Here is an 18482-nt window from a genome sequence, read left to right as displayed (position 1 = left end):
GTACATCACCATGGCCCCTTTTACTGTAAGTGTTCAGCAGCTCCCAGTTATTTTTGGATTTATGTCCTAGCACCTTGCAAAGTCTCTATTTCCTGCATTTTTCTGAGGGGGGCTGAGACATGGAGATTACTACCTCAAGGTTATAAAAAAGATGGCAGCCTGGAAACTTGACTCTGCACTACAACCATTTGAACAGCTGTAGTAATCATTGAATTAACAGATTTCATGTTAAATTAACAGTGTAAGTAATAATTTGGGAATAAATGGTGTAAATCTCCAGTCCCCTGCTGTCCCAAAGGTCACACTGCAGATTTCCCTCAACAAAATGCCTCAGGCCCTTGCTAGGTCTGCGTCTAGACTGTCCATGGTTCTGGGAGCATGGGTGCTTCCCTTGAGCCCTGCCTTGCCCCAAGGACAGCTCTCGCCATGGGGACACCTCTCGCCGTGGGGACATCTCTCGCTGTGGGACAGCTCGCTGTGGGTCAGCTTGCTGCGATCCCCGACATAGCATTGCCAGGTCTGGGAGCAGCTCAGGCACAGCTCTGCAGGCAGCAGTGCCTCAGGTGTCTCCTTGCCATGGGGGCCGGCACAATGGCTGCGTACCCACATGTATGTGTATGGATTCGTATGTATACATATTTATGTACAGACAGGTATACATACATATACGTATTTATGTACACACGTGTATACCTACGGATATGCATTTATGTACACACGTGTATACGTATGTATTTACATACACACATGTATACATACATGTATTTATGTGCACAGAGGCGTGCATACACCACGTGAAGCTCGAGCCTGCTGTTTTCACGAGGAGTGGGCGCAGGGCGGGGAGCCGTGCCCCCCCGTTTGCCGTGCCACCCCCGGGCTCCGCAGGGGCACGCGGCCGGGCAGGACCCGGGGCCAGGCCCCGCTTCGAGCCCTCCCGCGCGCCACCAGGCCCCATCGCCATGGCAACGCGCGGCGGGGCCTTCCGGGGCGTGGCGGCGCGGGGCAGGGCGGGAGGCGTCGCGTTGGCCACGGCCGTAAACAGCGCGGCATGAGCCGGGGGGGGGGCACCGGCACCGAGAGCGGCACCGGGAGCCTCCTGCGGCGCCTCCGCGACAGGTGAGGGGACCCCTGCGCCGCGCTCCCGGGGGGCCGCGCCCGCTCGCTAGGCCCCTGCGGGCCGCGCCGGCACTGAGCGAGCTGCACCGGGCTTGCCGGGGACCCCGGCCGCTGCCTACCGTAGCGGCTGGATGCGGTGGGCGCTGATCCGCCGGCCGAGGCTCCGCCGCTGGGAACCGCTTCTTAACGGCGCCTGGCTCCTGTCAGGCGTGTGTCGCGTCTCACGGTAGCATCTCTGCGCAGAGGTAGTAGAAGTAGTAACGCCGTGGTGATGAGAACCTGAGCGTGCAGGTCTAATGCTGCCTTCAGGTAGCGCCTTGGCAGAAACGCTGCGTGCAGCTTTGCTAACGTCCTGTTCTGGTCCAGAAGACCAATGGCAAACAAAACAGGAATGACTTTCTCTTGGGAAAGAAACTGGGGGAGAACATGTACAGCATCGTGGTATTTTTTTATTGTCTACAAGTTACAGAAGTTGTAGGTTCTTGATAGGGAAGGCAGCATATCTAGACCATGGCATCAGAAAGTGAAGGGAGAGAGCAGATTAAAATCCCAGTGCTCAAGCCTGCATACTGCTTTGAACAATGTGACTATGTGCAGCTATCCCCCTGCTAGGAGCAGAGGTGCCTTGTGCCCCCTGAGGCTCTGGGCCACATCTCTGCGTCAGGTCACGTCTCTGCCATCAGGTCCCATGTTGCAAGTGTGGGCTGCCCATTGCCAGCTCTTCTGAAACCACCAGGAACAGACCGCATCACTGGCACTAGCTCCTCTGTCTCATTTGCTTACACCAGGAGGTTCAGGAGTCATTTGGGGCAGGGGATTGCAGGCAGGCAGCGTGATTGCATGAGCCATGCTTCCTTTGGAGACACAGCTGACAAATGTTGTGATAATAAACAGACCTTTTCTACCTTCTGCGTGAATTGCCTGTGCTTTAACATATGTATTAAAAAAAATAAATTGTATTGATGGTGTTGACAAATGTGTAACCGTTTACCCCAGATCCAGGTAAATAAGTTGTATGCTGCTGTTTGGGGAGTTTGAAGGGTCGCCTCTGGCAGTGGTGCTGCAGAGGCAGTTGCCTTTTTGGAATTTCACAGGTAAAGTGATAATTTTTATCTAAACATTTCTTTAATGTAAAAAAATATAAAATTTTTAGTAAAATCACTGGATCACTTCAGCTTTCTAAGTCCCACCTTGGAAATTCTGCACTGATCCTATTTCAAGTCACCTGTTTTAAGACCTGAAGTACCCAATAGCTGTTTCACTCCAGATTGCAGTCCTATTTTGAGGTCTTCAGTGTAAGCAAGCAGGGAGCCATGGCTAAGGAGCCATATGTGCAAGAGCTTGCATGTGGTGGAGGAAGCTGCTGCTTGGTTGTGTCTCCCACCTGTCCCTTGGTGAGCTCGGAGGGAACTCTTGTGAATATTTCTTTTTTTCCTGTTTTCATCTCTCTCTTTTTTTCCTCTAAATATGTGAATTTTGAAATGCCTGAGAAATTAGCCTTGTGCGAATTAATCTTGTGCAAAAAACATAACTATCTTAATGTATATCTTAGACTTTATTTGCTGAATTTTATTTCTTAATGCTGGTACTTAGTCCAGTCGAGATATAAACACTGCTGCGGGCATAGGTCTCTGTAGACAGGTCAGTAGTGTCTGTGTGAGCAAAACTATGGACAGTTAGATTTTGGGTGTCTAAGGTAATAAATGAACTGGGGCAGAGTGTTTACCGTGGTGCTTAATACAGAACTGACCGTGTTGTGATTACTCAGCATTTAATCTTGCTGGGGAGAGAGGCAGTGTTTGAGATGAAGTAGATAAATTATTTAGCTAAGTGTTGTACTTAACACCGTGACTAACTTTGAAATTAGCATCCTCCTCAAACAGTGAGGCCAGATGCCTCATGCTACGGGTGATTTGCTGTAAACATGTGCAAATACTGACAAGTCTTGAGCAGAGAGTGTAAAACAGGTTTATTAGCTTCCAAAATATTTGCTGGTATCAGTTACGTGTGTTTGTAGAAGGTGGTGCTGAACAGGCCCACTCGAACCTGTCCGGGGGATTGGATTTTGCCTGCAGGAGGCTTTGAGCATTGTGCTTCTTCAGGACTTGAGTGGTGAAGTGGCTGCTGCTCTTACTGAGTCTGTGCTGCCTTTCTTCCTCCATGAGAAAGCTAGCTTGTGCTGTTCTGAAGAAAACTGGCTACCTGCAAACACAACTCTTTGTTTCTCTTTTGCATGCTTGCTTGTGCCTTTTACAGAAGTGGGCTGAATGCTGTAGTTGGTTAATTGGCTTGTTTTGTCTTTCTGGCCAAAGCCTTACACGATACCTACTGGCATGCCCTGAGCAGGCTCTGTCCAGGTGCCAGGCTAGGCTGTTGGATACAGCTCAGTGCTCAACAGTTGATTTAATGTCAGATTGGTGTAGAAAAACAACTGTAAAAATTACATTTCTTCTTTCTATGGAAAGATTGCATCGTATTTAAGTGCTTCACAATTTTTTCTGTACTTTTCTCAACAGGGTATCATCACAGTAGTACTGTTATTCCTATATTATAGATGCAGAACTGAAGCACAAAGAGACTAGGGCCCAGTATCTCAAAAAATATTGAGGCAGGTCCTGCTGCTTTGAATAGGAGGTGAAGGATCAGATATCACTATAGGTCGATGCCTGGTGAAATGCTAGAGGTTAGACGGAGCTTGTGGTTGAACAGGGAATTTAATTCTGCTTTCAAATCCCAAAGAAACACGCTTTCTCTGCAGACTGAAGATTCAGGGTTGTTTGAAAAAGCCACCTGGATCCTTACGAAGTCCTGAAGTGTTCTATTTTTGCCTATTTAACTGGCTGTTTGCAGTGCTTTAACCTGATGCAAATAAAGCTCTCAGCCTGAAGCTTCTATTTTTCAGGTAAAAAGGGAGGTGGTGTAGTAACGGAGTGGTCAAAATAATCTCTATATGGCTTCAAGCCTCACTTCCGCCACTGACTCTAAGAAACTGCACTGGAACTTTGTCGGAATCTGGGCTACCAAACAAAATAGTTTTGATGGCTTCTAAATCATTGCTTGGACAGAGGTGTGCTGCAAAACACCCCAAGTGTTGCAGTAACCATTTCAGGCATCTGTAATGATGGTAGTCAAATGCTGTGAGGCTCATACCTGATGGTTTTTATACTTTGTCTTCCCTCTAGAGAACATGTTATTTATATACTCAGTTGCTACCTAAACTTCTGTAGCACTGACTAGCGAGTGGGACGCCGGTAGAAAGGAAATGATCTCTCAGGGACCAAGGAGTGTGAAGTGCTGTGCAACCTGTGGTATCAGAGGATGAGAAACAGGATTGGAGCCAATGGCTGTTCGCATCCGTTGGCTCTTACATCCATCAGGATATCACAGTGTTCTTCATCAAGACATGAAAATTACTTCTAGAAGTGTAAAAACAAGATCTTGAAATCTGCTTTTGCTTAGCTGTCCATCGTGTAAAAGGAAATTGAAAGGATGAGATCCCAGCTGAAGCGTGGCTTTTAAATTGCATACATGACATGAAAACGTAATCTTGTTTCAGACAGTGGCAGGATCAGATGGATAAAATGTATGCCTTGATCTCGCAGACTTAAGAAGCAGGAAGGTTTTCTTTGCTTTCCTCTGTGCAGGGCATCTGGGAGGAGGCAAATATGTGTGGCTGTGACATGCATGTTTGTAGGGGAGTGCATGGATGCATGGAAAAGCATGCATAGTCATATGGCTGCATGCAGTCTCACGTGTGTGCCCATAGCTCTCTCACCTATGTGGCCTTCCTAGCTAATAAAAGCTGGTGATTATTTTTAATGAACAACTTAAGGTACTTGCTTTGATTGTTGCAGGACTTATAGTGTGTGTATACTGGAAACCCTTGTCTCATCAATTGTTTTTTGCTGATGGGGTAGTTGCTCCTTTTCAGAAACAGTTTGTAGTCATTAACTAATATTACCACCTTTATTCTGTCCTACTCCTTCTGAAAATGGGTCTCTGAATTACGTTGTGGGTCAGGCATGGAGCTTGTTCTCAAGCAGTATGAATTTCCACATGGACCTATACCATTGCACTGCTTTTGGCAGCTACAGATGGCCCTGCAGCATTTTAACAACCATAAATTTTTTTTGTTACTTTTATCTGTTGCCCTTTAGTAGTTCCAGCAGGTAATGCTAGCGTATCTCTAGATGTACTTGATTTTAATGCATGAGTCTGAAATATGTAGCAGATTTTAAGTTAAAAACTATTACATAAAATACTGCCTGTTTGAGCAAGCTAAGCCAAATATTTCCTGCATTGAAAGTCGTTTGAGTGACTTGGACTCGGGGAGAGGATCTCAGCGCTTGGAGCACCTCCAGGGGCTGCTGGAGAAAGGACTTGAAATAGGAACTTAAACCGTGCAGGAGTCTTTTTGGCTGTGCTGTTGGGGTTTAAGTGGATATATACATGTGTACGCGTTGTCATCTCTTTGTTGCCCTCCCTTTAAAACAACCTAGCTCTTCTTCCAGTGAGGAGCAGAGGGGGAAGTAAAAACTTTTTTTTTTTGTGACAAGCTTGGCTGGCAGATCAAGACATAAGACTACCAGTCTGTAGGAGAAATGTATTCCGTACTCTGAGAAGTTTTATGCTCTGTATAATGTTTCACTTCTTGTGTTTTGAGAATTTAAATTATGAAATATTTTTGTTTGCTTTTTTCTAGTGAAACCAGAAGGCTGGAATTGGAAAGAAAACTGATGGAATACAAAAAATCTGATGCATACCTGTAAGTTTATTAAAAAACTTGTTATAGACTTTTTTTAGTTACAAAGACTTCAGTATCATGGGATGCTTTTAGAATGTTATCTTGACATTGATTTTGTAACAGTAAGTTATATACATATGAATCTTACATTACATTTAAAATGCCTTGTAGTTACTGCAGAAGATTTCATTGGTAACATAACTACCTTATTCTATCAATATTGAAACATTACCATCTTAGTAATAACTAACATGCAAGTTAGTTTTGTGCAACTTTTCCCGAAATCACCGTAGTGTTAAAGATAGAAAGCTTTTTCTTTCTAGCGCTTTGTGCTACAAAATTCTAGGGTCTTAGAATGTCTTAAACTTTTAGGAAGTACTACAGGATATTCTAGGTTCTGGTCCTAGGTCCCTGGATTGTTTCTGCATTAGCTAATGTGAATTGTGCGTAGTCTTTTTTTTTTTTTTTTTAAAAAAAAAAAAAAAAGAAAAAAAAGGGGGGGGTAAAAAAAAAAACAAACACTTGTTACTCTGGCCATGTATATTAAACAACTGTTCAGATTTCTGTGTTTGCATTCTCTTGTCCTATGGATACTGTTATATATAACATCCATGAGGTTATAAGCATTGCTATCGACAGCCTTATTGAGGAAGACCAAATGATTTGAACTTGCTGCCAGTTACCAAATTACCTGTTAAGTTTAATTCGGTGTGGTTGCTTCTCTTGTGAACAAAGCTTCTCCCTTTTTTTTTATCTCCTTTTTATCTTTGAACTGTGAAATTCCTGCCCTGATCAAGTTAGAATGGAAGGGAACAGGTTCCAGAACTGATGGCCTTCCAGTGAGCATATGTGTATCAAAAGATCCTAGCTTTCTTATATCCTATGTAGTTCTATGTCGTTTTTTTGGAGTTTGGGAAGAACTTTGTCATAAATCTGTTTGTAAAAGAAAATAGTATGAAAAGCACATGTTGTTTCTTTGAAGCAGTGACTGCAGAAGCCTCCCTTCCAGAAGAGGATCTGGACTGTGGTGTCTGCATGGATGGAAGTCTCTTAGCTTGCCAGGAAAGGCACCTGGATTCCAGAGAGCAGCAGATTTTTAGGCATTCTTGTTTCTGTAGTGTTTCTTTCCTTAGCTGTGTTTTGTAAAGCCAGAGAGGTGACTCTTCAATTTTAGTTCAAGTGACTGAGGGCCAGGTGCAATCATGGCCAAATCCCTTGGAGACTTCTCTTCTAAAAGAGGGACTTTAGAGTAGAAAATAGAGGTTATCTTGAAGAAAAAATGCCTCAACAGGTGGGGAAACATACATGTGTACTTTGTTTTCACTTTTAATTTGATTTATTTTAATTCAACAGAATTTGAATTGGAGTGTCTGTCAAAATATTGGCACTTGGGGGGGGGGGGTTAGGTTGCAATTTCACAACCAATTTAAGCTGACCTATAAGCAGGTTGAGCCCTAAACAGATGATTGTCTGCCCTTGGTTCACAGGTTCCCTTTGACACTAATACTTGTCCAGCTGCCTTATGAACAGACAAGAAAATAGGTCTGTCTGAAAGTGAATCTGTTTTTTCAGTGGGTGAGAAATAGTTCAAACGGATTTTCAGTTGGATTGCTCTTGGCCTAATTTGCCATGGGTGCATAGTATATAGTATTGGCACAAAAAAGAAATAAAGGCCTGGAGTGAGATGCCCCTTTTGGTGGCAACATGGATTTAGGTTGGCTTAAAGCAGTTGTAAAACCACAGCCTTAGTTCACAGTATGTTTGACTTGCAGAACACGTTCTTCTAAATACAGTTTTCATTTTAGACATGCGTATCACATTAATTCAAAGCATAACCTATTCCGAACAAACTTACGAAATTTTTGAAATGTTTTATCTTTTTGAGCACCAAACCAAAAACCCTTTTTAAACCTTAAGTTATGTAACAGTGATGTCCTTTTGGTTGTATAGTGTAGCTTTGGACAGTTGGACAGCTCCTACATAAGTGTTGTATGTGCCTGAAGAAAAGTGGTTGTAATAGAAATGTTTGTTTTAATTTCATACTCTTTAAGTACATGTTCTTCTTCTTTCTCTTGCAGAATGAAACTAAAGTACACGAAGCTGAAAAAATACTTGGAAGAAATAAACGAACGACAAAAAAGAGCTCTTCTGCGAAACCAGGCCATTTTAAAGGAATTGAAGCAGTTTGAAGCTCATATGAAAACTTCAAGTTCAGAGCTAATTCAGAAGATGGAAGTAACTTTCTAGAAGACTTACTGCATTAGCGTTTGTTATTACTACAGGGGTTGCTGAATAGGTTCTGTCTGTGTATTTTGCACATCCAGGCTGGTGAAACTTCATGCCATGTTTAAGAGTGCTTAAAGCGGAATTTGAAACAAACCCAAACTGTACTAGTAAATGATGTAGTAGACACAACTGTAGCTGCAGAGATAGTCAGTAGCACTTCACAGAACTGTACGTTTGGCCTGTAGTACAGTGCTGTGTCCTTATGAGTTTCTTGGAAGTGAGGGAGAACTGACATCAAAAAACTGTGGAGATGGATTGTATCATGTGTTTGGAGTTATAGTGGTAATAAAACAGCAGATCTAGGTTAGGACAAAAAGGGGACTAGAGTTGTAATATTTTCATAAACTTTTTAATTAAGATTATATTTTACTAAGGCTTTCTATCACCTAAAAAGCCACAATATATTTCACTGAAGCTGTTTCAGGACACGTTTTTAATTCTGCTGGTGTGATTGCCCTAAGTAGCTATAGCTAGGCTTGCCCCTACCTATTGCACTTTCTTCACCAACAAAGAAGGTGTAAGGCTAAGTGACTTCTGTTAAAAACAAATTACTGTGTTGGAACTATTTGGACTAAAGCAGATCTAAAATGAGTTTGCAGTCAGTTCTGTTACTAGACAGTCCTGTTGAATCACCTAGGTCTTTGCTTTTAATGGTTTTACGTGTACATATGTTTGATTCATTTGCCTTCAGAGCTGTAAAATTTTAAACTTTTTCTCTGGGCCGGTAAATTAAAACCCAGGGAGTTTTCATCACCTTGAGTAACTGAGATGTTACTATTTTGTGTTACTTCACTGAAGAATAATTTGGGATATTACAAAGTGATATAGATTGGAAATGATCTCAGATTCAAAAAAATGGCTTGTGCTCATGCAATTTATATATGGAGTCAAGTTTTGGGGGGCCGAAAAATCAAATTTTTTCTGGGAGGGAAGTGTGTTTATATCTGCTTTCTAAGAGAAATAGCGTTTTTCGAAAACATCTGGTGGAGACATTTATGTGATTCTGCCACTTTTTTTTAGCTTGCTGGAATAAAAGAGGGGAGGAAACAAATTAATTAGGGTGTTTTAAACCCCTGTTGTGTGATACTAACACCATACAGCGTGGTTATCTAGAACTCAGCTGTGATGGCTTTTATTTCTCTGAAGTGCAGTTTGAATTAAAACTGGAACAACCTTATCCAAGTATACAGTTTTTTTTTCCTTTTCCTACTCAGGGACACATGCAATTTCATCTGAGATAGTAGAGCTTAGACTATGATCCTTTTAAAAGGAGGTGTTTAAAAAAATCCTGTGTTTGGGTTCAAGAAATATGCACCAGCACCTTTGGATGACAGTGATACAGGGATGAAAGAAAAATGTGGATTGACTGAGCTGGGGGGTTACAGTTACAGCTAATATGGGAAAAGAAAGGTATGAGCACTTCTGAAAAAAGGTAAGAGAAGGAAAGAATCAGAGTGCGACATAAACAGGGAGCAGGAGGGAGAAAAAGTGTAAAGCGATGTAGAAGTTTAAAAACAAGTGAACCTTCACTTAAAATATTTTTTTTAAGCTTTTCTCCTACTATGCTCTGGAAACAACAGTAGGAAGCATTATTAGAGCTTACTCTGAAGCAGGGATGTAGAAGCAGCAATGTGCTTTATTTTTTTCTTACTGTCTGGTTTGGCTTTCAGTAGCTGCACAGGACAAGAAAGCCTTTGAATGCAGTTCTTCATTTAGAAAAGTTCCTTTCAGTAGATAAATGTATGACTTGAAATGTGAATCTGTTCTTTCAAAAATCCTCTAAACTATTGATACTAGTGTTAATGAAGGGTCTTTGAATCCTTATAAGCTTTTTTGCATCAGTGTAATGTAACAAGTCCTACACTCTATCTTTGTACTGTGGTTAAAAACATAATGTTTTTTAAATTAGTTGTCTCCGATTGCATCGAGAATCTTGGTTTTGTATTAAGCAAAATGACTATCTGGCTTCAAACTACTCTGCCATTAGTTGTAACTCACAATATATTAACCCTGCCTTCCAACGCTCATCTTAAAGTAAATAGCCCTAATCTTTTCTTTTGTCTCTTCAAATGGAATTTTTATGCCTGTAGTAATTTTTAATGCTTTTTCTGGAATGCCCTTAGTATCCCTTTTCAGATGGAGTGATGAGAACTGTTCATGCTGATTAACACTCCCTTTGAGATGTCAGTGGGTTTGTGATTATGTTTCCAGTTTGGAAGGTCACTTTTGTATTGTCATGGGCTTCAGTGTACAGAGCAGGTGCCTGGGGGCTCAATAGCTGCTCTCCCTGCCTTTGGAAGTAAGGAAGCTCTCCGAAGATGTAGATCTTTCTAATGGTGGCAATTGACTTACACTCGTAAACCAATCGTCTGGCAAGCATCACATGGCTGCATACCTACATTCATAACTTCCTCGCAAAGCTATATTCCTGTCAATGTCTGGTAACTTTTATGGTCTGTTGGGTCTGGTGACATTGATAAACATCTTTTGTTTGCATCAGCTTAGTGACATACAGTTTAGAGGCTGTCCCTGGGGTGGGTGTGCAAGTCCCCTGTGGTTCTTTGTTTTGTTTTAAAGCAGATTGAGGTCAGGAGTATTTTGTGATGCTGGATTTTCCCTGTTGTGTTTTAGGGATTTTTTTTTTTTTGAGCAACCCTGGTGCCTACTATTTTGAGTTTCCCCCTGTGGTAGGCTGTTGCAATGTATTTTTGTGAGTCACAGCTGTGCCATGGGCTGATACGCATGCAGTGTTTTCATTCATTGCTTCCATTTTGATATTTCTGTGCCATCCATTTTATTTTTGCTGGCTTAGACTTGCTTTTTCTGAGCTGTTGAACAAAGCACCGATTACATACTCTTTATACTACAATTATGAAAAGCTACCTTGTGGAGAATTATGAAGCATGTAATCATTTGATCTAGCATGGAAGTACACTGACAGAAATTATTACTTTTTCTTTTTTTGCTTGAGAATGTCCTTTAAGAGTGCTTTATCATAATTATGCACACAATTTATTACTTGCTGTGGGTGAAAAAAGTTTTTCTTTTTGAAAGATTTGCTGTTTCGTTGTTTTCTTTTTTGTTTTCTCCCTGTGTTTGTCTGCAGTCTGTTCAGTAATTTTGGGGAGTTGAAGTAAAATCACTCAAGCTTTCAGGAAAATCCTGTAGTTATATATGAGTTTCTTTTGAATTTAACTCTTGTGTGGTTAGATTCTGTTTTTTAAAAGTTGATGTTTATAATTTTATGAAAGGCTTCCATTGCCTGGAAGACAGCAGACTTGCTGAGTACACCATTGGTATGAAGTGTAGGGTTGGTGAAGTTAATTGTTCTAAAGATTTATCTTTATGCATATTACATGCTGCAGAATAGGTGTTGAAGTGCTTTCATTCAGGACCAATGTAACTTGTTATTGGGGTTTACATTTACTAACAAATAGGATTAATTATAGGTGCTGCATGTGCCTGGCTTTTAATAAGTAGTCCTACTATGAATGCATTACATTTGGTCAATTAAACAATGTAGTGGAGGTGAAAATGTTTTATGCAGTTGTTTGTTAGTAACATTAGAGCAAGTTGCTTTTCATGCTGGGCTGCTCTTTATAACATCTGCCATATATTTTTCTTTATAAGAGCTCGATGAGTTGTAAGATGTACATAAAAGAAAAACGAGTTCTGAAGCTCACGTAATCCCAAAGCAGTGGAGTCATTGTCTTGATACAGCAGAAATAACAACTTGTTGTTACAAAACCAATTGTGATTAAATAAATTTGAATCAGCAAGTTACTGCTATTTTGTGGACTTCTAGATTAGGTGAGTGAATAAATGTGTATGAAAAACCTACTGAAGGTTGTGTACAAGTCATAGCATTTGTTCAGGTAAGTGGTAAAAATTAGGAGAAAAGGGGGCTTCTGGCTTTTTAAACGTAGACCAAATGAAAAATGATGCCAGGGTACTACAATTGAAAGTGCATAGTTTGGAAAGCAGTATTTACTGATCTGTGGTTTGTTGGCTGTTTTTTTTCCCTCTAATTTTATGTAATGGATTTTTTTTTTCACATTTAGGAATGGTATGGGAGAGAAATTAAAAGTGTGTTATCACTTCGAGAGGGCAACTTGTCAGCACGAGGTGACGAGAAAGAATACAACAAGCAGGTAATGCAGAGAGTGGGTGTGTGTGGGAAACGTGTTTTATTACATAGATGTTCTTTCCACTGAGCTGCTGCATTAAGAGGCAGACAGGGCTAAGCGGTCTTTGTGGGGATTTTTTGTTGTGGCAGCTGTAGTGAAATATTGCTTAGAGCATGAGTGAAGTAGAGAATCTGGGTAAAAAGTGCAATTATTTTGATTAAAAAGGGGGAAAAAACTCTAAATGTTTGGTGTTTTTTGTTCAACACAAGTTATAATGTACAAATAGTATTCTTAATGAATGATATTTTAAAAAATACAGCTGTTGATTTGTGTAGTGTATTTACAATTCTGTGAATTTTGACCTTTTCTCAGAAGAAGCAAAAAGAGATTGCCTATCTAAGTAACAGACAAAAAGACTGACAAGGAATACTTAAATATATTCTGCTATATATCTGCAGTAATGCAGGCTTCTAATCCCTCCTCCTATCTCCATATAAATGATACAGTTCAAGACCATAGCTGTTTTCTTTGCTAAAAGCAGTAAAGCTCTTTTAGATGAAATGTCTAAAAACATCTTGTAATAACTTGGAGCATGCTGGCAAGAGTAGTCACTTGTGACTGTGTGAAACCCCCTCAGCTAGTTGATATTGTAATAAGCAAAAATGGTAGCATCACTCCATTATTCAGAAAAGCCAACAGCATGCTTGTCCCTTAGGCTACAGCATTCATTAAGAAAAGCTTACTGGGCTGAAAGCTGGAAACAGATGATAACGGGATATGATTTTCATATTTAATGCATTCCTTGGAAGAGTATGTGTGCTGCAGATTGATAGAAGAATCAACTGCTACTTTACTAAAAGACTTTCTAGTTTGCCCTATAGCTACCGATGGAATCATTCAGCCAAGAAATTAACTTTTTCTCCTTTTACCTGCTTTATATATCTGCTAAGCAGGCTGCCTGGCTGCCAGTAAATGTTATTATGCAGTTAAATGTTTGGTATTTAAGACTCTTATCAGAAAAGAAACAGAGGCCACACTATTTTGTTTTTATAGTAGGAGGAAGGTTTTCGTTTTTCTTTCTTCAGTGCATTAGCAGTCGTTAATCTGAGTTTACAGAAAGTTTTCCCTATAGATTAAAAAGTAAAAACCTTGAATTTAGAGCATTCTTTAAAATGTAATGTACAAAGCAATGAACCTGAGCAACCTTGACCTATATAAGCAGACCTCCAGTAGTTCGTGAATTAGATTTTTAATTCAGACGTGAAAAGGTGAGTTTAATTCTGAATACTGGATTCTTTGATTAAAAGCAGTTGGTGTAGGAGATGCTATTTCTAACCTATAGAAAAGTTGTTTCCACATAAATACTAGAACATCAAAGGATCACAGTGACTTGGATTTAAAAAGAAAAAAAAAATGTGGACAGTACAAGTACTTGCTGCTTTGTACAGAATTACAATTATAGCTTGTTTGTGAACTTTTTTCCCCATTCCCTTTTTCTCCTTCTTATCTCCCTTCTTAAGTATGAAGGTAAGTTCAACTAGGTTGTGCATCCTTTTGCCTCGTCTATATGCTCTGTCTCAGATCTCCTATAACTCCATGTGTTTCAGGAGTTTTTCATGTGTTTATTTCCTGCTACCTTCACCTCGCTTGAAATCAGCCTAATCTTACATTAGAAGGGCGTTGTGGGTACAGCTCAGATGTCAGCTCACCCTCCTGTGCAGGTGTCAGTGCCCACTGGCATTGACAGGATGATGCGCTGAGCCTCTATGCAGCATGTGCTCACATGCATTGGAGACCAAGACAGGCAATAACAGAACGCATTTTCTAGAGATGCTCAGTATCCCTGTGCCCCTAAAGCACCAAATGTGAATGTTGAGCACTTCTCTGAGGTGTTGGGTGCACATATTTTTGGACTCCTGTTTTTTTATGGCAATCTTTAATCTCATAAATCAGATACCTGAACAGTGATCTAGAAAACCATGATTCTACAGGGAAAGGACGTGCACACTGGTATTTTGAAGCCTAGTGTAATGGCAGCCCAACATTACATGTTGAAGGAGAGTTCCTGTATTGAAGAGGTCCTTCTTGGCTGAAAGAGCTATGTAATCTGGGGTTCTGAAACCTTTGTGCAGTGAAGTCTGACTTCAACTTTGAAGCATTTTCTTGAAATCCTTGGACTTATGCATCTTGGGAATGACGTATCTGTTAGATGTTGGGGATAGGGTACCTCCCAGGAATGCTTTTGAGTGGACAAGCGTCCTTCCCTGAACAGGGGCATCACCAGGTGAGCATAGTGTCTCTAGCTCAACTTCACCTCACTGGTTTAGGTAATCTGCTGCCAAGCAGAGATGCTGCCCTCTTACGAGCCCTAATGGAAGGGACTTTGTTCTCTTCAAAGCACTTTAATAATAATAAAAAAGATTGTTAGTGGAGGAGCAAGTGGGGAGCCTGCACGCATTCCCTCCACTCCACAACCGAAAAGAGGGCTATAAGTGTGCTTTGTGAGAGAGTTCACTTACCTCCTGTCTGAGTGCCGTGAAATTCAGTAATTGATAACTTTGTATGGTGTTTTAGGTCGGTCATCTACAGGTTTCTACTGTTTTGTTTTTGGTGGTAAAAGTTGTACCTCAGCCAACCTTATCTGTCATACCATTGTTTGGAGAATGCAAAGGTGGTGAAGAGATTTTTCTTCTGTAAACAAGAAGGAGCTTGTTGGCAGTGTACTTCTGCTAAGTGCTATGAAACACTTGTTGTACCTGATTGAATTGCATTTGTTTTGGAACACTAAACTCGGGAGCTGCTAAATCCATAAAATACCTGCATTTTAAAGCAGCAAGTCCAAGACCCCAAAAGTAATTAGGAGGAACCAAAGAGTAGTGGAGATAGAATAAGTTGTGAACTTGATCTCAGTAGCAAATCTTTACTACTTAAAAATAACTCCATGGCTTTTTGTTCTGTTTCTTGTTATGTGGAATTTGAGCCTCTTAATGAAATGGTCACAGACTAGACAAGATGCCTTTGTTTCCTTTAAGCTGCGTTTGGCAGCTGACTTTGTGTGGTAGGAAGAGGTCAGCCAACGAGAGAGAAGAGAGGTATGGAGGTGACTGTAAATTGCTTTGCTGTGATTTGGGGCTGAAAAGCAAGCCGTGCTTAGTATGAACAAGGGCATTACGGTAACAAATTTTGGCTTTGCATAAACTGTCAGTGACCTTCTGGTGGTGGTAGCCACTCCTTCTAAATTGCTCTGACTGGGTAAGTTTACAAAGAGCAAAAAGCAAGTATTAAAACCCTGGAATGTAGAAGCAGAGTGGTTATGTTGTTGGAAGTGATTTTTATGCAGGTTCAACAGAGTTCTTGGATGAAAGTGTCGTTTGAAATATTTCTACTTGGTGCCCAAAGTTCTCTTGTGGAAAACACAATTTCATCTACTTGGTGTTAGCTCAGTAGTTCATCCTGTTTGGTGTGGATTAAATGGGGGAAAGAACAGAAGACAATGAATAAAGATTTTCCTTACTCTTCCTTGCTTTGTTAATATATCGTGACTGAAGCTGTATATACAGACATGTGAAGACAGATGTAGGTTTCAGACTCTCTGGGGACTCCTCCCTATCCTGCTGCGTTCTCAAAGACCCATCTGTGCCATGCTGTATGTCCAGGAACGTCTCTTGCTAGTGCTGCTTGGAGAAGGATGCCACTCCATGCAGACTTTGGTCCCACTGCTGGTGGTATTGCTGCACCAGACACAAGTGGAAAAACAAACAGAAAAGTTCTAAGATGCACTGAATGTTAAAGCTTGGCTTGGCCAAGGAGGATCATTGGTGGTGCCTCGCTGTGAGGCTGGTGGGGTCAGCCAGCTGCCGTGGCTTCATTCAAGGGACTGGTGTGTTCTGGAGGATGCCTTGGAGCTACGTCTCCCATTGTCATGTCTGCATAGTTGCGTATAACACCATGGTGTTGTAGAGGTGGCTTCTTGTTGTTTCTACTCTACAGCAGGACAGGGAGTATCTCCAGAGCTGGGCCGCTGGGAAGGACAGCCCCCAGCATCACAAGTACTGGCATGCCATCTCTGGGAGGGTGCTGATCTCTGGGATGTTTGGGCACGTGGCTTTCACAGGCACTTGAGAACAAGAGGAAATGGGTAGTGGGGTTTCTAGCTTTATGGAATTTTTCTTTAAACCAAAGGAAGAGGTGGTTGCCCAAGACATGAAGCTGTTGTAATGGCTAGGAGCTGTGTCTGAGGTGGGATTTCAGCAGCAGCTCTATGGCAGTTCTAATAGAAAGGTGTACGAAGTGCCAACTTGCTGGCAGCTGAAACCATGCCTACAGTGTGGGAGATGACAGACTCATCAGCTTATTTTAGCATTATCTGTTTTTAAGAATTATTTTTCTACAAATACTTTTTCTGGGTGACGTGCTTAGTTTCAGATGTGGTGAGGTAACAAATGCCTGTATTGGGCATGGGGGGCTTCACCTTTGCTGGTTGTAGCATTTTGCACAAATAAGCTTGTCTACTCCTTCTGTTTCTTTTAAAGCAAATGGACAAAAAAGTGTTTTCTATCTATCGAAGCAATAATATAGAAAATCCTTGTGTGACACTTTTTCATCCAGGAAACCGCTGTGCAATCCTCGAGAAACTCCAGGTACGTAATGCTGCCTGCTTGTTTCCTTAAGCTGTCTTCCACCTGTGTCTTCCAGAATCCATGGGTTGTGAGACAGGCAGGAATTCATTCCGGGACAGCCATGTCAAGAGGCTTATATCACCCAGCGACAATCTTTATGGGCCACCACGCATCAGCTGCCTGGAGCATGCAGCAGAAAGCCCCCCAGGCTGCTGAGAGCCACTTGGTGCCCGAGCCGTGCTCCCACAGACAGGCAGTGTTGAGCAGTGATGAGACAGACAGATGCCTCCTACGAGTGGGCAGTGACATGCCATGTACGAATAAACGTGACAAACAAGATGGGAAGGCAGATGTCCTGGTGCAGGAGAAAATGCCCATCACATCCAGAGTGGCATTGGCAGAGAGCAGCATGCACAGCAGCCTTTCTAATTTAACAGAACACAGAAATCTTGCTGAATGTCACTTGCTGTCACCCAACAGAGTGAGTGTGGAGAGCAGGACTGCTTACTTAAACAGTGACACCTCAGTGGAGGGGGAGGAGGTGACCTGTGAGCACCTGGTAGCAAGTGCAGAAGACTACAAGCAGCCTGTCCCTGTGGCATTTGTTCCTGAGCCCAGCATCTCTGAGGAAGACCAGGAAAGCATCCCAGGTATGATGGAGCCTCTGCCCGACTGTGCTGGAGCACACACATCCCAAACAGATGCCCCAGGCTGCTGTTTTTTTTCCTACACCTCTTGTATTTTGCTTGAAGTATAGCGTCAGTCTCACTTATTTTTTCTTTTTTTTTCTTTTGACTGTATTTCCTCTCAGGCCCTTCATCACAGGGTGCTGAAGCTGCTCAGTTTTTCACTTTTCAGCTGGGGTGTTCTGATGCAGGACAGCTCTATACTTCTGCTCTGCTTTGCTCACCTCTGTTGGCAGAGTGACTGTTGACAGAGTGACATCCCCTGCTCCATCCCTCAGGGTTTTGGCTTCTTTCTGCTCTTCACTGTGAGCAGACAAATGGGAGGAGGAGGATGAAGGATGTGCAAGGCAACAACCAAGAGCAAGCAGCTGTACTGGGCTTTCTGCACCAGTGCCAGACCTTCTGCAGTCCTTTTCAGTGGCTCCTATGAGGCTGCTTTGTCCTGGCAGCCTGCTTAAGATGGACCTCAAAGTTTAGAGGGGTCCTGCGGGATGCTCTCTGCTCAGCTGGATGATTCTTCTGTAAAATAAAGCCTCCTCATCCATCCGTGGCATGCTGTTCTTCTAGCAGATGTGAGACTTGGTCAAGTCTAACCTGAGAACTGAATTAGGGGATGGCACATCTGTTAGAAAGCGAAGATTTTTTTCTTTGGTGTGACCACAGGTGTCTTGAAGTAGTTTGAGCCTCATTTTTAGAGTTTTAATGTCAACATATTTCACTGGCAGCATAGGTGACTTCTCTTTCAGGTTGATTTCCTTCTCCTTCAAATGCTTGTGCAGAATAGCTCATTCATATTTGGAAATGTAGGTCAAGAACCAGCATTTCTGTGAATGAGGCTGGATTAACTATTACTTGTTCTGCCTTGTTTCATGCTTTCTTGAGAGATGCGATGCAGGTTCTCCAG

The 18482-nt window shown here is 41.9% G+C and overlaps 1 protein-coding gene across 3 annotated transcripts in view; it reads left to right on the top strand.

The window, feature by feature from the left end:
* Positions 1-1002: 1002 nt before the first annotated feature.
* The window catches only part of KIZ (kizuna centrosomal protein), a 50140-nt gene continuing 32660 nt past the window's right edge, over positions 1003-18482 (top strand). For all 3 annotated transcript variants that reach the window (XR_007708109.1, XM_050709974.1, XM_050709973.1), the window contains exons 1-5: positions 1003-1116; positions 5819-5881; positions 7939-8095; positions 12211-12297; positions 16969-17542. Coding sequence is in view for 2 of the 3 variants with exons in the window: in XM_050709974.1 (XP_050565931.1) it covers positions 1049-1116; positions 5819-5881; positions 7939-8095; positions 12211-12297; positions 16969-17542 (949 nt within the window). In the remaining variant the exon portion in view is untranslated. The remainder of the gene's footprint in view (positions 1117-5818; positions 5882-7938; positions 8096-12210; positions 12298-16968; positions 17543-18482) is intronic.

The sequence above is a fragment of the Cygnus atratus genome, chromosome 3 (assembly GCF_013377495.2).
Source record: "Cygnus atratus isolate AKBS03 ecotype Queensland, Australia chromosome 3, CAtr_DNAZoo_HiC_assembly, whole genome shotgun sequence".
NCBI classification, from domain to species: domain Eukaryota; kingdom Metazoa; phylum Chordata; class Aves; order Anseriformes; family Anatidae; genus Cygnus; species Cygnus atratus.
This window is presented reverse-complemented; position numbering and strand designations above follow the sequence as displayed.